Source organism: Fusarium oxysporum, chromosome 1, assembly GCF_000149955.1.
Source record: "Fusarium oxysporum f. sp. lycopersici 4287 chromosome 1, whole genome shotgun sequence".
NCBI lineage: Eukaryota > Fungi > Ascomycota > Sordariomycetes > Hypocreales > Nectriaceae > Fusarium > Fusarium oxysporum.
The window spans coordinates 1401055-1424676 of NC_030986.1; the positions used below are offsets into that span (position 1 = coordinate 1401055).

Consider the following 23622-nt stretch of genomic DNA (forward strand, 5'->3'; position numbering starts at 1 on the left):
GGCACGCTTTGGCTGCCGTGTGTGTGTGGGTGTACGGCACAAGCTTGTTCCGTTTTAGTGCACCTGGAGAGATAGTAAACGGTGGTTGGCTCGAGATAAGAAACGACTCGGCTTTGGAGACTCTGATTGGTCGTCTCTCCCAATTTTATGTTGTCCATCTTTTGACTGTGAATCTGTGAGATAATGGGGTGACGGCGATGAACATCACACGTGTAAGTGCCTCCCATCAACGATCCAAGGCGCTGACTCTGACTCCGAGAACCAAAACGCTCAGGTTGGGGGTCCATGTCCTCGGCTGACTCTCAGATGCGCTCGGCGACTCTCAGAAACATCCCGAGATCCCAGGGCATAATTTCAAAATTCAACTCCACTATGCAGTGTGGCCTGCTTCTCACGCGAGTCCAAGAGGGATATTCCATAGCGGCAATGGCCGTAAATGAGGCAAATAACAGGACAGGGAAACGACTCTAGTTATTTCGAACGTTGTAGTGCTTGCGTCGACGCGGCATACTGACAGGCAGAGACAAGCAAGACAAGGTGGAAGATCATAGCCAGCCTAGAGCCTAGATGATAGTCACTTCACGTACCACACCAAATTACAACAAATGAGTATAACGTAGCGATAATCTGGCGTTTGCATGTACGTAGGGACACTGGTTAAGGTAGTGGCACACGGACGGAATCACATCTCAAATCTCGCACAGAGGATCCAGATGCAACACCAGCATCCAGCTACTCGGACTGAAGTGCAGTGTAGGTAGTGCAGGATGGGGGTTGATAGACGAATCAGGCCCATCTCAAGCTCCCCCGCGCAGCATCTGTACGTCAAAGGTCCCGCCCCAGGTTCACAAGCACGCTGATGCTCATGGCTCATGGCTCCTCAGTAACTGCTTCTAGAGACGAGACAACGTGGGCGCGACATCGGACTAGCTGGGCTTTGAAAATGGCAAGCCATGATTGGTGTCGCAAGTTGAGAGGTTGAGCTGATCCCTGCAGAGGAAGGTTTAACGTTCCAGCCGGCGTCGCACCGATTAGCAGCATCTTCCAGCCATTCGGCGCCATCCACTCAGACCCTGGCGCCCTAGACACCCTAATCCATGAACTCGAGGCGCTGGTCGGGAGTCAGAGTGCGGTCGTAAGTGGTTGGCTCGTCGTTAGCGGCAAAGCAGTCCATCCCTCGGCCGTATTTCTCTTACACGAAACCATGTTGCAAAGCTATTCACAGATTGACAGCTTGGCGGATAGATATGCGATAATAGGTAGCTGTAGCTGCCTATTAGCCTATGCTTGATTGGACGCAATAACGAGAGCATGTCCTCTCCGCGTCGGTTAAACAGATCAGATTAGGCTCCAGGAATGCGGAGAGCGGAGCATAGCGGAGAGGAGCGATTTCAACGGAAAACAGGAGCGGCGGATGGTATTGCGGCTATGGTCCAGGGCGGGGACGTTGGAGAGGAAACAACAGCAAATGAGGCCATTCATGAAGGTTGATATTTGTATTAGAAACAAATTGACTGGCTGTAGGAGGCTGACCGAGCTACTGACCGCTAAACTACAATCTTACGGGGTTGCAGATGGAACGCACCTAGTTGTCAGGTCAGGTCAATGGAGGAGGTTCAGAAAGTCAGGCAACGATCACGGAGTGGGTTGATTCACAACGCGGGGAGTAAATACTATTATGAGGGGATCCATGGGGAATTACGGAGTACCCTGTTAATTAATCAGGATACCGCCTGTATCGAAACAAATACATCTTGCCACTATTCGATTGAGCGACGTGTATCCTTTTTTTCGAAGACGTAGTTGTTGGCAGATCTCAACCCTCCAAGTCTGTAGATCAGAAATAGAGGGCTGCAACAACACATTTCCCATTCTGACTCGTCTAATTTGCTGCGTTGTGCATCTCCTAGTACATTGATATTCAAAAAGATGTGCGTTTGCTTTCGCCTCCAAAGAGGAATCTGCCGAGGATGCAGGCCGATCTACGGAGGAGGGTGAGCGGAACACAGCGGACGGGCGCACCTCAAGGCTTAAGTCGAGGGCTTCAAAACTGAGTTCGGAGGAATTTCCGAAGCGTGAGAACGGCAAGTCCGTAAGATGATTCTGAATAAAAAGGATAGAAAAACAAGGGATAGTGGTATGGATAGCTGGGATTTGATACAAGGAGTCAAGGTGTTGAACGAATCGCGGAGTATGGAACGACATGCACAACATGGTAAATTTGGAGAATAACACGATGCTTGAACAATAGGCCATCCTGAGGCTTTAGCAACCCTTACAATTTGTGTAACCAGCATGTCAGCGGAAGAGATGCCGAGAGTAAGAGGTGAGACGAAAAGTCCTGAGCTTCCTAATGTTGATACATTTGAAAGGTGATGTTGCTCAAACAGTGGCATGTCAATGATGGGAGCGTCGTACAAATGCCTGTAACCTCAGTTGCTTGCGGCTGTTTCCTGGCATGTGCGTTTTCCTCCTCCTCTTCTCCCCCAATTCCCGTCTACTCTACTGCATGGAAACGGTAGGGAAATGGGGCCACGGTAGGGTCTATGCCGTGCGCCCACCTCGAGTTCGGAGCCAGCACGCCGAAGACAGACTCTCAAAAGATTATAAGTGAATGACGGCTTGTAAGGGCTGTTATCCTTTTAGAATTGTATTAAGGATGAGGTTGGGGAAAAGCAGAGCTAAGCAGTACACAAAGAGGAATTATAGAAAGTCAGCTTTCATGTGAAATACCATTTCTTGACGTCCATTAAACCTAACTTTTGTGTCTACAGAGGGTGCTCTTCAAGCCATCAACATCATCAACATCATCGGTCCCCCCACTGCGCTATGCACAACCCCGGTATCTCGCTCTGACGCCGCATTCTCGACCTCGACCATAGGCTCTCTCTTCAAGCCCTATTCAAGATGCACGCCCCTACCGAACTAGCTTTCCCCCTCATATACACCCCTCTCCCTGGCGGGTTCCTTCCCTTCACGCACGCCGTAGCCGCTCCATTGGATTTTTTTTTTTGGTGTTCGCTTGTCCATTTCCCTTTCGCGGGGCCTTTTTTTCTGAGCTGCTCCGAAGCTGGACCCAGTTGGATTGACTCAAGAAAAAGAGGCAGTGAACCATTGAGCTGTCGCCGTTACTGCTATAGTTACTCGAGCTGCTATTGGACTGGCCTTCGTTTGCTGGACGGCTTCGGACATCAATTCCCTTTCTCCCGTGCCCTCCACTTCCTCTCACTCTCACTCCCACTCATCTCCCGCCCATTCATAAAAGCAGAGCTGTTGCCCTCCCCCTCCAACATTTTCTCTCCTCTTGATCTTCCCCCTACTGCCACTGCTCTGTCCTCTCGCGTTCGCCTCTCCTTAGAATCTAACGTGCCCATCCTGCCTGCTACTGCACTGCAAGCCAGTCGCCTTTTGATACCCTTTCGTTTTACGAATAACCTCTTTGGTGAAGAGGACCACCACTTGGTAAGTTTGTGATGAGCACTCCCTATCGAAAGCAACGATTTGCTGCCTGGAGCCGAACTGGATTCACTTCTGCATCTCTTACGACACCGGGTGCAGCTCCTCGACACAGAACTACCTGGATAAACGACATTCGGGCCATCGCTGCTCATTCTTGCGACCTGAACTGGCGACATACCGAAATCACATGTCTCAGACGACAAGTGAAGGCAACATTTCTAGCGGACTAGCTTCACAGGCCTCTCCGATTGTGCTTCTCTGGCATTGGTGGCATCTGTTTCCATTTCCAACACTTGGTGGCATCGCTGCAGTGACGTCCATCCCCAGGCGCCTCTTCGGCCCCCCCTTGTCTTAGCCGCATGGCTGCATGGTTAGGTTGTTAGCATTGCACAGTCCATCATTGGCCCTGTTGCTCTAAAACATCCCACTCCAATGCAGCCAGGACGAGGGCCCCGCCCGGCAGACCGCCGATAATTTGGTGGGTCGATGGCCCGAATAAGACAGCTCAGAAGCTTGGTCGAGAGCCTGCATTGTCTTGGAAGTGGATGCTATGAAATGGACACTTAAGCATTGTCATTACGCTGTTCGCTCGAGGGCGCTACGCAAAACCACTCAGCCAGAAACAGAGGCTGTAGTGAGAGCTGCGGGCGCAATTTGGCGGGGCATATTCTCTGGTGACTTTGAGTTATCGTCAGATTTCCTTATCTCTACCCGATGCCGGAGCCACCAGCTTTTTTATTTTTATTAGCGACCCCTCAATGAACAGCAAATCCTGGACTGCCTCGGCCAACCTTTCGGAACCTGTTTGAGCTCACCGGAACTGGTCCTGTAGCCTATTACACGCAGCGCGTTTAATTGCCGTATCTTCCTTTTACCCGTGCTAATTGATTTAATGCTAGATCTCCATTAGAGTGGCTACAGCTGCTCTTACCAACGCGCCCCGCGATCCTACATCCCCCACCGAACTCCCCCACAACCCCACCCAAGTTCGATCGAATCCTTGCCTAGCATGGGCCTAAACGAGGACTTCGACGACCGACAGATTCAAACCGAAGCCGAGCAACAACCATACATACCATATGAGTATCAGACTGAGAACAATGACTCGTGGGCTGGTGCCTTGCCGGTGAAGCAGGGTCTCTATGACCCTTCTTATGAGAAGGATGCTTGCGGTGTCGGCTTTGCTTGGTCAGTTACTACTCAGATGATCATCATAACCTCACTAACATGTTCTTAGCCACATCAAAGGCAAGCCTAGCCACAAGATTGTCAGTGATGCCCGTAACCTTCTCTGCAACATGACTCACCGTGGTGCCGTGGGATCCGATGCACGAGATGGTGATGGTGCTGGTGTCATGACATCCATCCCCCACCGGTTCTTCATCAAGAACTTTGAGAAGGAGGAGGACATTAAGCTGCCTCCCCTGGGCCAGTACGCCGTGGGAAACCTGTTTTTTAAGCCCGACGAGGAGACTCTTCAAGAGTCCAAGAGGCAGCTGGAAGATGTTGCCGAGTCGCTGGGCCTCCGAGTCCTTGGATGGCGAAGGCCTCCTGTCGACTCGACTCTTCTAGGACCTGCTGCCAAATCGCGCGAGCCTATCATCGCTCAGCCTTTTGTTGTCCTGGCCTCTGCTTACGGTACTGGAAATGCTCCCGAGATGACCGACCCTGAGAAGTTTGACGAACGCCTGTTTGAGAGACAGCTGTACATCCTTCGAAAGCGTGCCACTCAGAGCATTGGTCTTCACAACTGGTTCTATCTCTGCTCCCTTTCAAACAAGAACATCGTTTACAAGGGTCAGCTCGCTCCCGTCCAGGTTTACTCTTACTACCACGATCTTGTCAACGCTGATTACGAGGCCCACTTTGCTCTGGTGCACTCTCGTTTCTCTACAAACACTTTCCCCTCCTGGGACCGTGCTCAGCCTCTCCGATGGGCTGCCCACAACGGTGAAATCAACACACTACGAGGAAACAAGAACTGGATGCGCGCCCGTGAGGGTGTCATGCAGTCTGATATCTTCAAGGAGGAGCTCGAGCAGATGTACCCCGTTGTCGAGGATGGTGGTTCCGATTCTGCTGCTTTCGATAACGTTCTCGAGCTTCTTACAATTAACGGTGTTCTCTCTCTTCCCGAAGCTGTTATGCTCATGGTTCCTGAGGCCTGGCAAGGCAACCAGCACATGGACCCCAAGAAGGCTGCATTCTACGAGTGGGCTGCTTGCCAGATGGAGCCTTGGGATGGCCCTGCTCTGTTCACATTCGCCGATGGCCGATACTGTGGTGCCAACCTTGACCGAAATGGTCTCCGACCTTGCCGTTTCTACGTGATGGACGATGACCGTATCATCTGTGCTTCTGAGGTCGGAACTATCCCCGTCGAGCCCGAGACTGTCATCCAGAAGGGTCGTCTGCAGCCCGGTCGTATGTTGTTGGTCGATACACAGGCTGGTCGCATCATTGATGACAAGGAGTTGAAGGAGGCTGTTTCGAGTCGATATGACTTCCGAGCCTGGCTCGATAGTGAATTGATTACTCTGCCCAAGGTCGTTGAGATCATGGAGCAGGCCCTGGACCTTGCACCCAAGCTTGATGACAAGGCTATCCAGGCTGACCCCCTTCTCCTCTCCTACGGTTATACCCATGAGCAGGTTTCCCTATTACTCGCTCCTATGGCCGCTGATGAGAAGGAAGCTCTGGGATCCATGGGTAACGATGCTCCCCTTGCTTGCCTGACACAGGCTCCTCGTCTCCTCTATGATTACTTCCGACAGCTCTTTGCTCAGGTCACTAACCCTCCCATTGATCCTATCCGAGAGTCCATTGTCATGTCTCTTGAATGTTATGTTGGTCCCCAGGGTAACCTGCTGGAGATGGACGCTTCCCAGTGCGGTCGTCTTCTGCTTCCCAGCCCCATCCTCTCGATCGAGGAGTTCAATGCCGTCAAGAACATGTCCAACAAGTATTCCGATTGGACTGTCAAGACTATTGATCTGACCTTCCCCAAGAACCAAGGTGTTCAGGGCTATATCAAGCATCTCGATGAGATCTGTAACGAGGCCTCCGCCGCCATCGAGGCTCGTGACCGTGTTATTGTCCTTTCCGACCGCAACACCTCGGCTGACCGCGTGCCTGTTTCCGCTGTCCTCGCTTCTGCTATGGTTCACCATCACCTTGTCAGCAACAAGTGGCGATCCATGGTTGCTCTCGTTGTCGAGACCGCTGAGGCTCGTGAGGTTCACCACATGTGTGTCCTCCTCGGTTACGGTGCTGATGCCATCAACCCCTACCTTGCTATGGAGTGCATTCTCAAGTTGAACCGTGAGGGTTTGATCAAGAAGAAGACTACCAATGAGACTCTTATCCGTAACTACAAGCACTCCTGTGATGGTGGTATTCTCAAGGTCATGAGTAAGATGGGTATCTCTACTCTCGCCTCTTACAAGGGTGCCCAGATTTTCGAAATCCTGGGTCTTGATGAGACAGTTGTTGAGCGATGTTTCAGGGGTACTGCTTCTCGTATCCAGGGTATGACTTTCGAGCTCATTGCTGAGGAGGCATTCCGATTCCACGAGCGTGGTTTCCCCACCCGTGAGACTATCCTCCCCTCTGGTCTTCCTGAGTCTGGCGAGTACCACTGGCGAGATGGTGGTGAGCCCCACGTCAACGACCCTACCTCGATTGCCAACATCCAGGATGCCGTTCGCACCAAGAATGACAAGTCCTACGAGGCTTACTCCCGCTCCGAGTATGAGCAGATCAAGAACTGTACCCTCCGTGGTCTTCTTGACTTCAAGTTTGAGGACTGCACTCCTGTCCCTATCGACCAGGTCGAGCCTTGGACTGACATCGTCCGTCGCTTCTGCACTGGCGCCATGTCGTACGGTTCCATCTCCATGGAGTCCCACTCTACTCTTGCCGTTGCCATGAACCGTCTTGGTGGCAAGTCCAACACTGGTGAGGGTGGTGAAGATCCTGAGCGGTCTCAACGTATGCCTAACGGTGACACCATGCGTTCTGCCATCAAGCAGGTCGCTTCTGGTCGTTTCGGTGTCACTTCTGCCTACCTTGCTGACTCCGACGAGCTTCAGATCAAGATGGCTCAGGGTGCCAAGCCTGGTGAGGGTGGTGAGCTTCCTGGCCACAAGGTGTCCAAGTCTATTGCTCGCACCCGTCACTCCACCCCTGGTGTCGGTCTTATCTCGCCTCCTCCTCACCACGACATTTACTCCATTGAGGATCTCAAGCAGCTGATCTACGATCTTAAGTGCTCCAGCCCTCGATCCCGAGTCTCCGTCAAGCTTGTGTCTGAGGTCGGTGTCGGTATCGTCGCCTCTGGTGTCGCCAAGGCCAAGGCCGATCACATCCTGATCTCTGGTCACGATGGTGGTACTGGTGCCTCTCGATGGACTGGTATCAAGTACGCTGGTCTCCCTTGGGAGTTGGGTCTGGCTGAGACTCACCAAACTCTGGTACTTAACGATCTTCGTGGTCGTGTTGTTGTCCAGACTGATGGCCAGCTCAAGACTGGTCGTGATGTTGCCCTGGCTTGTCTGCTTGGTGCTGAAGAATGGGGCTTTGCTACCGCTCCTCTCATCGCTATGGGCTGTGTCTTCATGCGCAAGTGCCATCTGAACACTTGCCCAGTTGGTATCGCTACCCAGGATCCTGAGCTTCGCAAGAAGTTCACTGGAACTCCCGAGCACGTCATCAACTTCTTCTACTATGTTGCCAACGAGCTCCGAGCCATCATGGCCCAGCTCGGTTTCCGAACCATCAACGAGATGGTTGGTCACGTCGAGGTCCTCAAGATGCGTGATGACCTTCGAACCAACAAGACAGCCAACATTGACCTGTCTCTCCTCCTGACACCGGCACACAAGCTCCGACCTGGTGTTGCCACCTTCAACGTCCGAAAGCAGGACCACAAGCTCCACGTCCGACTCGATAACAAGCTTATCTCCGAGTCTGAGTTGACTCTCGACAAGGGTCTCCCCTCCAGAATCGAGTGTGACATCGTCAACACTGACCGAGCAATGGGTACTTCCCTTTCTTACCACATCTCCAAGCGATACGGCGAGGCTGGACTGCCCATGGACACTGTCCATGTTAATATCAAGGGCTCCGCTGGCCAGTCTTTCGGTGCTTTCCTCGCTCCTGGTGTCACTCTTGAGCTCGAGGGTGATGCCAACGATTATGTCGGCAAGGGCTTGTCTGGTGGTCGTCTGATCATCTACCCTCCCCGCTCCGCTGTCTTCAAGTCGGAGGAGAACATCCTCATTGGCAACACTTGCTTGTACGGTGCTACTACTGGTACTTGCTTCTTCCGTGGTGTTGCTGCCGAGCGATTCGCTGTACGAAACTCAGGTGCTACCGCCGTTGTTGAGGGTGTTGGTGACCACGGTTGTGAGTACATGACTGGCGGTCGCGTTGTTGTTCTTGGATCTACTGGTCGCAACTTTGCTGCTGGTATGTCTGGTGGTATTGCCTACATCTTGGATGTTCATGGTGATTTCCACTCCAAGCTCAACGGCGAGATGGTCGAGGCCAGTGGTCTTGAAGACCCTGCTGAGATTGCTTTCGTTCGCGGTCTCATTGAGGATCATCACCACTACACTGGCTCCGAGCGCGCAGCTCGCATCCTGGTTGACTTTAACCGAGCTCTTCCTCGATTCATCAAGATTCTCCCTGTTGACTACAAGCGTGTCCTCGAGGAAGAGGCTGCCAAGGCTGCTGAGGCCAAACGTGCTGAGTACAACCTTCCTGCTGTCTCTGGTGTCCAGCACAAGAAGTCCGAGAAGGTTGCCAAGCTCCAGGATCTCGAGGAGGCTGTTGGTGACAACGCTGCCGAGAAGAAGCGTGCCCTTGTTCTCGACAAGACTCGAGGCTTCAAGATGTACAAGCGCCGCCAGGAGAAGTACCGACCTGTCAACTCTCGTCTCAAGGATTGGGCTGAGCTGAGCTCTCGTCTGGACGAGGACGAGCTCAAATACCAGTCAGCCCGTTGCATGGACTGCGGTGTTCCTTTCTGTCAGTCCGAGACTGGTTGCCCTATCTCCAACATCATCCCTAAATGGAACGAATTGGTGTTCCAGAACCAGTGGAAGGATGCTCTCAACCGTCTCCTCATGACCAACAACTTCCCCGAGTTCACTGGCCGTGTTTGCCCGGCTCCTTGTGAGGGTGCTTGTGTCTTAGGTATCAACGAGGACCCTGTTGGTATTAAGTCTATTGAGTGCGCCATCATTGACCGTGGCTTCGAGATGGGATGGATGGTTCCTCAGCCTCCCAAGGTCCGGACTGGCAAGACTGTCGCGATCATTGGATCCGGCCCTGCTGGTCTGGCCGCTGCTGATCAGCTCAACCGTGCCGGTCACCTCGTTACTGTCTACGAGCGAGCTGACCGTCTTGGAGGTCTTCTTATGTATGGTATTCCCAACATGAAGCTCGACAAGCGTATTGTCAAGCGCCGTACCGATTTCATGGCCTCTGAGGGTATTATTTTCAAGACTGGCGTTGCTGTTGGCGAGGAGGGTCACCCCTCTCTCAACGACCTCCGAGCCAGCAACAGCGCCGTCGTCATTGCAACTGGTGCTACTGTTGCTCGCGACCTTCCTATCAAGGGCCGTCAGCTCGAGGGTATTCACTACGCTATGGAGTTCCTCCACAAGAACACCAAGTCTCTCCTTGACTCCGAGCTTGCTGACAACACCTACATCTCCGCCAAGGGCAAGGACGTTGTGGTCATCGGTGGTGGTGACACTGGTAACGATTGTATTGGTACTTCTCTCCGTCACGGTGCCAAGTCCGTCACCAACTTCGAGCTTCTGCCTCAACCTCCTCCTGAGCGTGCCAACGACAACCCTTGGCCTCAGTGGCCTCGTATCTACCGTGTTGATTACGGTCACACTGAGGTTCGCCAGCACACTGGCAAGGATCCTCGTGAGTACTGCATCATGTCTGAGGAGTTCATGGATGATGGCTCTGGCAAGGTCAAGGGCATCAACACCATCCGCGTGGAGTGGACCAAGTCTCCTAGCGGTGGTTGGGACATGAAGAAGGTTGAGGGCTCTCAGCAGTTCTTTCCTGCCGACCTCGTCCTCCTTGCCATGGGTTTCCTTGGACCTGAAGCTCGTGTTCTTGGTGACGAGATCGAGAAGGATGCTCGCAAGAATGTCAAGACTGCCCCCGGCAAGTACAGCACCAACCTCGAGGGCGTCTTCGCTGCTGGTGACGCCCGCCGCGGACAATCTCTCATTGTCTGGTAAGTTTTAACTACATCTATCCACTTGAAGAAACATCATTAACAAATGTCTCAGGGGTATCAACGAAGGACGCCAGGCTGCTCGCGAGATTGATCTTTATCTTGAGAAGTACACCAACCTGCCTGTTACTGGTGGTATCACCAAGCGCACTGCGCAGGAGATTTTCAGCCAGATCAAGGTCGAGGCTTGAATAAAATTTGCATAGTTACATTATTTATTCTCTCTTTGGGGCACAGGAGCAACGGATCGGATACAGGATGATACCATGACCATGGAATCGGATATGATAAAAGGTGTCTGTTCAGGAATGGTGGATGTTTTTAGTTATACCAATTTGAATGACTGTTGGCTACGACGAGCTATCAGAATATTTGATTTGATCGTTCTCGCTTTTGTGATGTTTTAGGGAGATTAAGAAAATGTTTAGGAAAGTCTTATAAAGGTAATCTTAAACTTAGTAAAAGTTTATGATTCCTTAGTCTTTTAGCCCTAAGAAATGAAGTCTCAGTCAGAGACCATGCGGCACTTCTCCATGAAATGTTGTCTCGCCGAGGAAGCCCGGAGATGCAGTGTCGTTTTCTGTGTTCATGCGTGTATACATCGACACCTGTCATTGGCTAGATCCCGAGTTCGAAATGAGGCGTCAAATTCGCATCAGAGGTCGCGTGCCCTCTTGTCAACTTGAGCTCAAGTCGCATATTCACAAGAGACATTTGATTGGTTAACAAGACAACGACGCAGTCACCAAGAGAACAAGCATCGAGCCTGTTGGTGATATTGAGGCTGGAGGTTTGAGCAATGCAATCCAATGTAACTCACGTGTTATCGACGTTGCTAAGGAAATGATTTATTCGAATCTGGTTTAGCTGCAAACTCTAGTCAAAAGCCAATTTTTTACCGTAAAGATAGTGACATGCCATGACAGAGCCTGAATACGAAGAATCTTGAGAGTCTTTCATACCCGAAAATTCTTCAGCTTTCACCAACAAAAATTGTTTGATGCCATGAACTGAGATTATTCGGCCAATTCTCTTCACGTGCGTAGATGGAGACACATGAATGCACGCAGAAGCAGGGATTAGACAGACGGGAATGATATGCACCTAGATTTTAGATGCATCCACGGCAACACGTGTGTAAGTGGTGGATTCTGATAGGGCAATTGGAGACAAATTCAACATGGGTTAACAGAACCGAGGCGAAACGGGTATCAAGCTGCCAGGTCGTTTACAGCGGGTTATGGGTCTGTTACGGTTCCATTTCCCACCGAGGGTTAGTTCCAGCAGCTGTTTTGGACACCGAAGAGCCGCTGAAGAGCTGTTTCTGTAGTGAGTGGATGCTGCCCATGCTGTAGGTGGTCTAACGTTCACTGCCTTGCTTTCCGCTAGTGGGGTCCTGGCGTCAGGTCTAGGTCCGGGTCCAGGGCAGTCAGCCTGTTGATCCATTGTTGCCCAGCCTTTTTCTCGTTCAACTTCTTGAAACTACAACTGTAACTTATTTTGTGTTATCGTGCACCTTCATCTTCGCACGCCACAACAACAACCTCCCATTGTCATCCTTAATATTGCCGTGTATCCTTCTTGTCGCGAGTCTAGCGTCTCTAGACAACATCATCTCGCTTCAACCGTCTCGTCTCCATTGCCGCGTCTCGAAGCTATAATCCGCTCTTGACGGAACTACATCATCATTGTGTCATGCGCCGCAATTGAACCTATTCCGAATTCCTCAACGCTTTACCTTTGTCTCAGGTACGATCTCTCGACGGTCTATCTCGGCCTACATAGCATCCTGTTGGTCGCCTGCTTGGAGATAATTGGTCTATCTTGTCGTAAAGCTCCAATCGCTATCCACCCACAATGCGCTTCGGCCGGACCCTCCGCGAGTCCACCTATCCGCCATGGAAGGACAAGTACATCGACTATGCGAAGCTCAAGAGCTTGTTGAGGGAGGATGTGGCCGATGATGATAACCAGCCGTGGACCGAGGAGGACGAGACTCGCTTCTGTGAAGAGATCTTCAACAACCAGCTCGAGAAGGTCGCTCAGTTCCAAGAGCAACGCTTTAACGCTCTTAAGGAACGAGTTGACGCTGCTTTTGATAAGCTCAAGGAACTGGCTCCCGTCGAGTCCTCGGAGGACGATGGAGCTCCTCAGAAGGGCGAGATCTCGGCTTCCCGCTTGCGCACTCTGGAATCAGAGCTTGACGAGATCACTAATGAAGTCCGCGAGCTCAAGAAGTACAGCAACATCAACTACACTGGCTTCCTCAAGATCATTAAGAAGCACGACCGGAAGCGAGGAGACCGTTACAAAGTCCGACCTATGATGCAGTTGAGCCTTTCTCAGCGACCCTTCAACTCTGAGACTGGTTACTCCCCGCTACTCAACAAGCTGTCCATCATGTACTTTGCCATTAGGCAACAACTCGAGGATGGCGGAGAGCAGCTGCCACCCCTGGATCTTGAGTCTCAAGGCGAGACTCACAATGGCGAGCGCTATACAGCTCACAAGTGTAAGTCAAATTCAAGACGCCTTCATCTTTGTTGTACTATGCTAACTTGGTTATAGTCTGGGTCCATCCTGATAACCTGCTCGAGGTCAAGACTGTCATCCTTCGACATCTACCAGCCCTTGTTTACAGCGAACAGTCCGCCAAGGAGCTTGATGGCAGCGACTCTCCGTCTATCACTTCGCTGTACTTCGATAATAAGCAATTCGAGCTTTATGGTGAGAAGGTCAACCGCAAATCCGAAGCAACGTCCCTGCGACTTCGCTGGTATGGACAATTGGCTACTCGTCCCGAAATTTTCGTTGAGCAAAAGACTGTCGATGACAAGGGTGGCAGCCAGGACCTCAAGTTCACAATCAAGGACAAATATGTCAAGTCATTTGTGGATGGCGAATACAACCCTGAGAAAGCGATCCAGAAGATGAAGAGACAGAGCTTTGCCCCTGAAAAGATTGAGCAATTCCAGGAGACTGTCAACAACATCCAAAAATACGTCAAGGAGAAGGGTCTTAGCCCTGTTCTGAGGGCCAACTATATTCGAACCGCTTTCCAGAAGCCTGCTGATGATCGTATTCGCATTGCCATCGATACCGATGTGGCATTCATCCGTGAGGACACTCTTGATCCCAGCCGCCCCTGCCGTGATCCCAATGAGTGGCATCGTCTTGACATTGATGAAAGTGAGATGACTTACCCCTTCAAAAAGATGAACCAAAGCGAGGTCAACCGTTTCCCTTATGCCCTTCTTGAGATCAAGCTGAAGGAGGATAGTCAGCGAAAGCACCCGACATGGGTTGAGGATTTGATGTCCTCCCACTTGGTTCACCCTACCCCTCGCTTCTCCAAGTTTGTCCATGGTATTGCAGCTCTCTTCGAGGACTACGTCAACAACTTGCCTTTCTGGCTGAGTGACCTTGAGTCCGATATCCGAAAGGACCCTCAGAAGACATTTGAGGAGGAGGAGCAGCGACGTGCTCAACGGCATGAGGATGTTATGGCTGTGGGAAGCCTGATTGGAGCTGGAGCTAAGTCTGGATCCTATAAGCCCACCCAAAGCTCACCAGTCAGCAAGTCTTATCTGGCCGAACGCATGTCGAAGGATTCAATCGCCCAAGCTCTTAACAGGCGGACGTCTACTCCCGCGAACGGAGAGGAAGCTGGCGAGAGCAGTACACAGCAACGATCAGAGCAAGAGCGGTCCTATGGGACGCTCTCATCTGTTATCCCCGGATTCTCACTGTCCAAGTACTCGAGGGCGAAGCGGGCATCTCAACAGCCCTTACCAGAGGGTGTAGTTGCGCCGACAGAATGGATCAAGAACATGGGCGAGCTCAAGGTTGAGCCCAAGGTTTGGCTTGCCAACGAGCGAACTTTCCTTAAGTGGCAGCATATCTGTATCCTTCAGGGCGGCCTGGCTGTTGGTCTTTACACAGCAGCTGGTGAGAACACACTTGCTTCTGTCGTTGGTCTCTTGTTTGTCCTCATCGCTGTCTTTGCTGGCATCTGGGGTTATGCAATGCTGAGAATCAGACGAACCATGATTGTGGAGCGAAGCGGTAAGGACTTTGACAACATGATCGGACCCATGATTATCAGTGGCTCACTGATGCTTGTGCTTATTCTCAACTTTTTCTTTGCGGTAAGTGATATTTTCCCTTTCGTGGTCGATTGAAACTAATGATTGTTGCAGTATCGAGAGGCCTTTGGAAAATTCAAGGATGGTCAGAATAGCCTGGGAGAGCTTCTGTCTGAAGATCTGAAGTAATTCCAGGGAGGACGAGCGAAAGAGATGGAGGGTGTATAGTATGTTCTACACGAGGTTTGATAGGATGGGCGTTGGATGCTGCATACTCGCTGGTGTTTTGCATGATCATTTAGAGAAAGGATTGGCTATTCTAGCAATAGATGCCTTTAAGCAGTTTAATTGTCTGTGTTGTAGGTGTTTCTATGCAAGTTTTGGATGCCCCTGAGAAGCTGCATGCAGGTCTGGGGCTGGTCATGCAGGTTTATACGAAGTGTGACACCTCGGCAGAGAGAGAAAGAGAGAGAAACTGGAGGGTTTCGTTGAGTGACTGATTGATTGATCAGACATGGCAATTAACTGTATATTGTCAAGGTCATTGTGTGATGTCTTGGCTCCAGTGCAGTTACTCAGAGAGAATATTGAGGGTATCGCAGTGAGCGAAGAATTGGATATCTCGGAATGGCTGCATGTTGGCTGCGCGTCCCCTCGGCTGTGCATCAGACACTTTCCGTTAGAAGTATAACTTAACAGCTGGTAGTTCCTATAGCGACTTTGTTACTGGAGCTTCCCCTCTAACGTTGTGATTGACTTTCAACCTCCAACCACCTCTAAACTCAACTTCTACTATATCCGATCCCTCTTATTATATATCTCGATACAACAACCATTGGGTTGCCTCGAATCTCGACCGCCTCGGATTAACCATTTCATCGCCAATCTGCTGCAGGACGCGCCACTAAAAAAAGGGAACAGGCTGGCGTGGGGTCCCCCTGTTGCTTTGCTTGCGCATTGCCTCAACTCAACGCAGGGCGCTTCCATTCTCTTTCTTTTTTCTTCCACAGAGAAACAAACTCGACAACTTTTACTCTTTTTGTCGTGCTTTGAAGGAAAAAGAGTCGGGGATATCATCACATCGTCAATCATGTGCAACGTCAATTTTGCTTGCTAACGGGAACCCTTGTCTATCATACTTTCCACGCTCATTTAATTCTCCGTGTCTTATCTCTCAGCGCGCCTTAGGCGTCGCGACCACGCCTTTGCGACTCTCGACTTTATGCGCCTCTTCTGAGTTTTTCAACTTCTTCAATAACAATTGTCGCGTTGGAGTCGCGCTGCGCCTGATGACATCATGACAGATCAGGGCGAAAAGAAGGGTCTCTGGAGTATGCTCCGAAGGGCCAGCTCCAGAAGACATTCGACGAAACCTCCGGTACGTAACAGCAACAGTATCAGCGACCATAGCGGCGTCAATGCATGTTCCTGAAGCTCTATTCGGGGCTCTTCACATCGGAAACCTCGGTTCCCGAGCTCGAGCTCCAGCTGTAACACCTATGGAGCTATAGCTAAAGCTCCGATCTCGCCGAGGTATAACGTTGAGCATATCGCTAATATTGTCACTTACAGCCAAAAGACCTTGAGCCTAGAGAATACCATCGTCCTCGTCGTGCTAGTAATGGCGACGTAGGCCATGCGCCATTTCGCCAAAGTATTGGTTCAGCTCCCGATCTTACCTACGATAGTCAGCGTCCTCTGACTGCTGAAGACGAGTCCAACATGCGCCGCAGACCGAAAAGAGGACAACCCGAACCCGAACCTGAACCCCGGTCTTCTCCAATACGGTCCAAGTCGTCCGGCTTTCTTAACAAGTCCCGCGCATCGAACGGATCTAGACCGTCGAACGGACGTCCGGTTCGCGCTCGAGACCCTCAATCAGCATGGCCACCTTATGGTATTTCTATGAACGATGAACTACCTCATCAACACGCACTGGAGCTAGTTGCTCGTGGTGCTCCCTCGCATAAAGGCCACAAACGACCTATACCGCACCAACCCGAAGAATTCTACGCTCTTTATACGACATCGAGTGGGAATCGAGGTGATGGCAAGTCTTCTGACAATACCGATGTTTCTAACCTCCATGACTCCATGACACAGCTCATGACGTTGCGCCTAATAGGCCATGGTTACGCAGACCGGCCATGGGAGACCCTCGAGCAACCGAGTTTCGCCTTCTTCTTTGGTCACCTACCTGGAACCATCACACTAAACGAATGGGCTTCAATGTCCAGTGTTCTTCCACCTACAATTGCTCTTCGAGATGCGGGAGTCATGCCTCGCACCATGAGTCTTGAAAGTATATTTGATCGATTGCAGGAGTTACGCCATGGTATTGAGGACGATGACGAGTCTTTGCTTTATCGCGTTCTTTATAAGCGTATTTTGAGGGATCCCGAGAAGTTTCTTAACCCTCACAAGACCCTTGACAAGCAGATTACGGACCTCATCATGGTTCTTTCTCGCCCGGACTGGATCGACTTTAGTAACCCCCGTAACCAAGTTGCTACACGCTTTATCTTCGACAGAAGCCCCGGGAATGAGGTGCAGTTTCACAAATTCTTTCACCAACTTCTGCTGAGTCTAGAGCTTGAGTTGCGCATTCAGTCAGACCAGCATAGTGATTGGGCAAAGGAGAAGTTGACATCACAAATACCCCCGTCAATACAGTGGAATCTGGCCCTGGCTCGTCGTTGGCAAGATTTCGTGCGTGTTGACGATGTTGGCAAGACACCTGAAGAGAGTGAGTGACAAGATTCGATGTCGACGAGAGTTTGTTGCTAATATTATTCCAGTTCTTCTTCGGTATAAGTTAAAGAAGCGGCAAATCAGGATGTTGAGGCGCTTTGCTCAGATGATGAGATGGCCCAACCTAGCCGATACCCTTGATAATATGAAACAGAAGGATTCGGAATTGGCTCTGGATGAGGTCAGCTCTGATGCGTTTGCCTTCTTCAGTGGTCTTGTGCTGCCTGGTGTGAGTCTTCCTGCCTACTGATCGCCAAATGGTTCTTTCTGTCCATGAGTAGAGGCTGACTGCGAATAGCAAACGTTTCCCTTTCTCATAATGAACACTCTCCTTGACCTTGATCCGGACAGTGCAACTGATAACCTCGCGCTTCTTTCACACATGCACCCTCACTGCGGATTTCAGTACAAGAACAGCTACACATATTGGTCGGCAACTTCAATCGTGGGTAAAGTTCTAGCACCTACATGTCACGCAGTTGCTGGTTGGATCGGCCCTGCGCGCCCTACCAAAGATCTTGACCCGACCCAGATCGCACGGATTCGAAGCCGGAAACCGATACAGCGGATGAGCCCCCAGGATGTCGAGTCGATGGCGGAGCGTTCTGACCCGCTTGGTCCTGCCGCCGATGCATACCCAGTAGAGGATTACCAGCCAGTGCGCCCGAAAGGCGGTCCTGAAGATGCTATTGACACGGTACGGATAGAGCTGTTAAGTCTCAAGCCAGCAGATGGACCTGGGGATGCCCCTACTGCGGCAGGGCTTTCGCGACTGTTTGACGCAACAGTGCAGTTTGCCATTGATGGCGTGTCATGGCCATTGAAACTCATGTACGATGTCTCATTCGTGGCCGCGTGGCCTTGCTCCGATGGGCCACATCCGCTCTTCTTTGACTACGTCTACACGTCAATCCGTGTAGATTCCATCGTTGGAGTGCGAGATTGGGGAGGTTTGTATGGGGGACCTCAATTGCATAGTGTGCGATCAAGCCCAGGGCCAGGCATGATGCGAGGTCCCTACCGAGATATGTTCAGTCAGAGCTTCAACCACAACCACGCACCATTAAACGGTTTCATGCAGACTGGTGCACTTGAGGAAGAAGATGAGAACGACGATGAAAAGGTTCTCGTGGTGGAAGCGTTCGGAGTCCGCGATAATGAGGTCTTGGCACGAGCATGGTGTTCTCACTGGGGTCTCAGTGCCGTGGTGGCCGATGTTCGGAGAACATGGTAAGTCTAATACGACGTGACAGAGGTGCATTGGACTGTTGCTAACGAGGATGCAGTATGGCATGTGCCATTCGTGAAGCGTACGCGGCAACGCTGACAGTGGTGATCCTGGTAGAAGGCCAGGAGTATCCCAATAATGAGTGACGAATTTATGAATTATGTATAGGTATTTGGTCCCACGCCTAGCAATGGGTTGTGATATGGACTGCTGGGAGTGATTTAGGCATGGTCAGGGGAGTTTGTATTTCAGGAAGAAAGACCAGGGAGAGGCAACAAAAACTCAAGAAGGGGGAATTGGATGCGAGCGGTGTGTTGCCTGTAATAGATGTTGAGGGTTGATCTGGCGTGATGGTTGAGGGAACATGTCCTTCAGAGCTGAGGAGATTGTCTCATGTGATAATCTTGACTGCATATGCATGTTTAGTTGAAGGCTCATCAGCTCATGGGTTGTAAGATAATAGCATTGGGAGAAGGAAAGATAGCATAGCATAGCATGATTGCATTTCGTTGACCATCGTGTAACTTGTCTTGGCCTATCCCATCCTATCAAGGTGACCAGATGCAAGGTGATACTCACCGCACAAGACACAGCCAAGCAAGTCACAAGATCTCGGTGAGCGAAGATCATCAGATCCCATTGGCCAATTGCTCCATGCATCACGGATGAGCCGGATCTGGAATTCCGGACCTGATGGCTGGAACAGTTTCAGCATCCCGCTGTAATGTGCTGCAACGCTATAAGTGCGCTAAACCGACCCCTCGGGATGGATGATAGGAATTGCCGGATACAGTGGAGGCCAGACGATCCCTGTCCCAGGATCATTTGGAGGTCATCGGACACCAAGAGTTTTTCTCTTGTCTTGTTGTTTCTCGTGTTTTCCACCCCGCCCGCTTCGGCCGAGAGAAGAGGATGGAAGTTTACGCCACATCATATCATCTTACTACGGACTATTATCAGAGAGAAAGAGACCAAGTGGGCGGTGTGTTTTTGGTTAGTTGTGGTGGAGATGCGTCGATCGTATCGTGAGAGTCACTTAGACAGTTTCTACTCTAAGTCTCAGAGCACTGCTATATCTAGAGTTTGGTGCCAACGGTTAGGTTTAGTTAGGTTAGGCAGTCGTTCGAGGGGTAATAAATTGTTGAGCTGGGCATCGTCGTCAACAAATTCCATGTGGTTTAAACCTAGATGGATATGGTGAATACCGATGTTTGTGATACGCAATTCGCAAGTCAATGGATTCTTGGCTATCAACGAAGCAAGGAATAGTCTTCTTTGCTTTTTTGTTTCTCTTGCCAAGGCGTATTCTATCTACACACCTTGTATTTGATGCTGTTGCTGTTCATCATGAGTTCTCATAATGGAAATGGCAGATCATGAAATCTATCACTGGCCTGGAAATGGACTGATGGACCGTTCTGGGTGGCTTGGGAACCCCACCTAAGCTCAGGCAGCAACATTTTGAACGGTTCAAGAGAACAAAAAGAGTAGAGAATCTCTGAGAGTGATGCTGTTGAGGACGCCACTGAATAGTGGCATTGACATTCAGCACAACTCTGGGCTGCAGAGCTTCTCCATCTTTGGGAGAACCTGCAGCGATTCTCAGCTTCTAGAGCTCTTGGTATCTCAATAGATACACCTAAATTCCCATAGCACACCCTCCGGCTTTGCCTCCCACGTCCTCCTCACTCTAGGCTCATGCATCTCGAGCATCCCCGCCCTGAAAATAGTGGGTTTTGGTGGGGGTTCCCCGGGCTCAGAACATGTCAAAGCTCCCATCCATCATGGGCAAACAATGGAGCTCTCCCCATCATGACTGGCCTCTCTCTTTTTTTTTTTTTTTGGTGGTGGTGAATCGCGAGATGCCGAGAGGAGAGGAAGAGAGTCCATAATAAAAAGTGTTCCACAAGCTTATTTTTGGGAGGAGGCTCCACATCGTCTGATGGTCGATTCAATTGTTTAGATCATAGATATATATGAGTGAGGTCTCTTCTCTTGTCCTCAGAGAGCAACGTCATCTGTTTATTCATGTTTACGAATTGAGTTACAAAGCATTACAGTCCATCTCGAGCTAAGACTGAGTGATCCATAACTGGCTACACACCCTCAGCTACTCAAAGTTCCAGGCTTTTATTGCTTTTCGGGGGGTGACACCTCCGCCTCAGACGACGCCTCCTTTCTCGGCCTTGTGCTTCTGCTTCACACCTCTTCGAATCTTTCCTCCCCTCTCTCGCTCACTCATCGTCTTCCCCATTTGGGAATTTTGTTTTACCCAGCCCAAGCCTTGGAGCTTATTCATCGCACAAAATAAACGTTGTCTCACTCTGATCCTGAAATAAAACTATGTATAGTAACCATAAGCCCATCAAAGTCATGGAGTAGGTTTCTCTTCATCTCGCCGTTCTTTCACATTCCAGGCATAGTTGCTAATTTACCTTCGTCGTAATGGATAGACCTCCTCAAGTTTTGGTATGCGTCTATCGAGATACACCCTTCAACCGTTGGTGGCGGTTGTAAAGGTTAACATTGTGTCATGACTGACTTGTTTTGTGCAGGATCACTACATCGGTGTCGATGTCGGTACTGGCTCTGCTCGTGCTTGTATCATTGACGAAACTGGTGATATCAAGGCTCTGGCCTCTGAGAACATCAAGCTATGGCAGCCTGAGACTGGCTACTACGTAAGCTGCACTCGCAACCCCATACCCGTCATAATCTGACTCGTCTAGGAACAATCCACCACAGATATCTGGCAATGCATCTGCGAATGTGTCCGCCGCGTTGTCAGCGAGTCCACAGTCAACCCCTCGAGCATCAAGGGCATTGGCTTTGATGCTACCTGCTCTCTTGCCGTCTTCACCCACGACACCGACGAGCCGCTCCCCGTCACCGGCCCAGACTTCACAAATGATGGCAATGACCGCAACGTCATCTTGTGGCTCGATCACAGACCTGTCGAAGAGACCGAGAAGATCAACAACACTAAGCACAAGCTTCTCAAATATGTTGGTGGAAAAATGAGCATTGAGATGGAGATGCCAAAGGTGCTCTGGCTCAAGAACCACATGCCGCCTGAGCTGTTCGCACGTGCCAAGTTCTATGATCTTGCTGATGCTCTCACCCACTTGGCTACTGGCAACGAGACCCGTAGCTACTGCAGTGTTGTCTGCAAACAGGGCTTCGTCCCAGTGGGTGTCGATGGTAGCGTCAAGGGTTGGCAAGAAGACTTCTACCATGAGATTGGCCTTGACGATCTTACCAAGGACGACTTCAAGCAGATGGGTGGTGTCAACGGGGTGGTGAGCCTTTTTCATATTTTCTCCCCTTGCTTTATCTGCTCCATTCTTTTCATACACCAGAAGCTAACCATCAAATTCGCAGAACGGAACCTATGTCAGCGCTGGCGAGCCTGTAGGCACTCTGAGTCGACTAGCCGCGAACCAACTCGGTCTTCCCATGGGCATCCCTGTGGGCAGCGGTGTCATTGACGCATATGCAGGTTGGATCGGAACTGTGGGCGCTAAGGTCGATCTTGGAGACGACGAGCTCAACGCTGCTGTACCCCACAATGACCTTGCCCAAGCCTTCACTCGTTTGGCTGCTGTTGCAGGAACTTCCACATGCCACTTGGCTCTGTCCAAGGAACCTGTCTTTGTACCTGGTGTCTGGGGTCCTTACCGCGATGTCCTCCTGCCCGAGTTTTGGATGGCTGAAGGTGGTCAGTCCGCGACTGGAGAGCTTCTGCGACATATGCTCGATATCCACCCCGCTTACAATGAGACGTGCGCCCTTGCCAAGGCTGAAGACAAGCACATCTATGACTTCCTCAACACTCACCTTGAGTTAATGGTTGAGAAGCATAATGCTCCTTCGATTTCATACCTTGGCCGTCACCACTTCTTCTACGGTGACCTTTGGGGTAATCGCTCACCAATAGCTGATCCCAACATGAAAGGCAGCATGATTGGACTGGACAGCGACAAGAGCACCGACAACATGGCCCTTTGGTACTATGCCACCATGGAATTCATCGCGTTGCAGACCCGCCAAATCATCGAGCAGATGAACAATGCCGGCCACGAGATCTCCTCCATCTTCATGTCTGGCTCCCAGTGCCAGAACCCCGTTCTCATGAACCTTCTAGCAACCGCCTGCGGCATGCCTGTCCTCATCCCACGTTACGTCAATGCTGCTGTCGTTCACGGTGCTGCCATGCTCGGTGCCAAGGCTGCAAGTCATGCCAAGGAGGGCAGTGAGCCTGAGTCTCTCTGGAGCATCATGGATCGCATGAGCAAGCGAGGTCGACTGGTCGATCCCAGCACCAACGAGGATGAGAAGGCTCTTCTTGATGCCAAGTATGAAATCTTCCTGGACATGTGCAAGACACAGCAAGAATACCGCAGCAAGATTGACAAGGTGGCTTCCAAGAAGGCACGTGTCAATGGTGCTCCCAATGGCGCTTAGGAGTTGAGCTTGTGTATTAATTACATGACGATATGAAGTTGATGAGCGCTGGATTTGGGCAATTGGCGTCGGAATTTGGTATAAAGGCCAGTAATTTAATGATCATGCGTGCGTAGATACGAAGGCGTATCCCTGAAAAGGGCGAATGAAATAGAATAATTGATTTCTTTCTTTGTTAATTGCAATGTTTTATGTTAATGTATCACAAACATCCATTTCCAGATTTCCAGCTTGACATTTACTGGCTGAAAGCTGGAGCTCTAAGCATTGACTCTGCAGTTTGCCTAGCGTTGCCTAGGAGCAAACACTTTCTCTGATTGGACAAAGCTTCACCTCCAAGGATCTCATCCCAGCCTTGGCCCACTCCTAAA

General features: G+C 50.7%; 4 protein-coding genes across 7 annotated transcripts; all 4 read left to right on the top strand.

The window, feature by feature from the left end:
- The first annotated feature begins 2991 nt into the window (after nt 1–2991).
- On the top strand, nt 2992–11256 carry FOXG_11281 (glutamate synthase [NADPH]). Of its 2 annotated transcripts, XM_018390857.1 has the most exons (4): nt 2992–3462; nt 4359–4647; nt 4697–10723; nt 10779–11256. In XM_018390857.1, exons 2-4 carry the CDS (start codon nt 4469–4471, stop codon nt 10912–10914), a joined length of 6342 nt encoding a protein of 2113 aa, XP_018249402.1. In that variant the 5' UTR covers nt 2992–3462; nt 4359–4468; the 3' UTR covers nt 10915–11256. The 2 variants fall into 2 exon arrangements, with proteins under 2 accessions (XP_018249402.1, XP_018249401.1); XM_018390856.1 differs by having other exon boundaries at nt 2992–4647.
- Nucleotides 11257–12174: 918 nt separating this feature from the next.
- FOXG_11282 (uncharacterized protein) lies at nt 12175–15540 on the top strand. The gene is made up of 3 exons (XM_018390858.1): nt 12175–13235; nt 13292–14871; nt 14923–15540. Exons 1-3 carry the CDS (start codon nt 12581–12583, stop codon nt 14995–14997), a joined length of 2310 nt encoding a protein of 769 aa, XP_018249403.1. The 5' UTR covers nt 12175–12580; the 3' UTR covers nt 14998–15540.
- Nucleotides 15541–15560: 20 nt separating this feature from the next.
- Nucleotides 15561–19311, top strand: FOXG_11283 (uncharacterized protein). The gene is made up of 5 exons (XM_018390859.1): nt 15561–16186; nt 16381–17554; nt 17607–17788; nt 17858–18789; nt 18846–19311. The coding sequence occupies exons 1-5, from the start codon at nt 16106–16108 to the stop codon at nt 18931–18933; spliced, it is 2457 nt and encodes an 818-aa protein (XP_018249404.1). The 5' UTR covers nt 15561–16105; the 3' UTR covers nt 18934–19311.
- A 537-nt stretch (nt 19312–19848) lies between these two features.
- Nucleotides 19849–23460, top strand: FOXG_11284 (uncharacterized protein). 3 transcript variants are annotated; one of them, XM_018390860.1, is made up of 5 exons: nt 19849–21165; nt 21241–21256; nt 21343–21468; nt 21517–22086; nt 22169–23460. In XM_018390860.1, exons 1-5 carry the CDS (start codon nt 21131–21133, stop codon nt 23249–23251), a joined length of 1830 nt encoding a protein of 609 aa, XP_018249405.1. In that variant the 5' UTR covers nt 19849–21130; the 3' UTR covers nt 23252–23460. The 3 variants fall into 3 exon arrangements, with proteins under 3 accessions (XP_018249405.1, XP_018249406.1, XP_018249407.1); XM_018390861.1 differs by having other exon boundaries at nt 20619–21256; XM_018390862.1 differs by having other exon boundaries at nt 20619–21468.
- Nucleotides 23461–23622: the final 162 nt, after the last annotated feature.

Coding starts and splice junctions, on each gene's coding strand:
- FOXG_11282 (XM_018390858.1), top strand. CDS start 12,581: ATGCGCTTCGGCCGGACCCTCCGCGAGTCCACCTATCCGCCATGGAAG. Junction 13,236..13,291: donor GCGCTATACAGCTCACAAGT/GTAAGTCAAATT, acceptor ACTTGGTTATAG/TCTGGGTCCATCCTGATAAC. Junction 14,872..14,922: donor TTCTCAACTTTTTCTTTGCG/GTAAGTGATATT, acceptor TGATTGTTGCAG/TATCGAGAGGCCTTTGGAAA.
- FOXG_11281 (XM_018390856.1), top strand. CDS start 4,469: ATGGGCCTAAACGAGGACTTCGACGACCGACAGATTCAAACCGAAGCC. Junction 4,648..4,696: donor TGCGGTGTCGGCTTTGCTTG/GTCAGTTACTAC, acceptor ACATGTTCTTAG/CCACATCAAAGGCAAGCCTA. Junction 10,724..10,778: donor GGACAATCTCTCATTGTCTG/GTAAGTTTTAAC, acceptor CAAATGTCTCAG/GGGTATCAACGAAGGACGCC.
- FOXG_11283 (XM_018390859.1), top strand. CDS start 16,106: ATGACAGATCAGGGCGAAAAGAAGGGTCTCTGGAGTATGCTCCGAAGG. Junction 17,789..17,857: donor GTGGTCTTGTGCTGCCTGGT/GTGAGTCTTCCT, acceptor GACTGCGAATAG/CAAACGTTTCCCTTTCTCAT. Junction 18,790..18,845: donor GCCGATGTTCGGAGAACATG/GTAAGTCTAATA, acceptor ACGAGGATGCAG/TATGGCATGTGCCATTCGTG.
- FOXG_11284 (XM_018390860.1), top strand. CDS start 21,131: ATGTATAGTAACCATAAGCCCATCAAAGTCATGGA. Junction 21,469..21,516: donor AGCCTGAGACTGGCTACTAC/GTAAGCTGCACT, acceptor TGACTCGTCTAG/GAACAATCCACCACAGATAT. Junction 22,087..22,168: donor TGGGTGGTGTCAACGGGGTG/GTGAGCCTTTTT, acceptor TCAAATTCGCAG/AACGGAACCTATGTCAGCGC.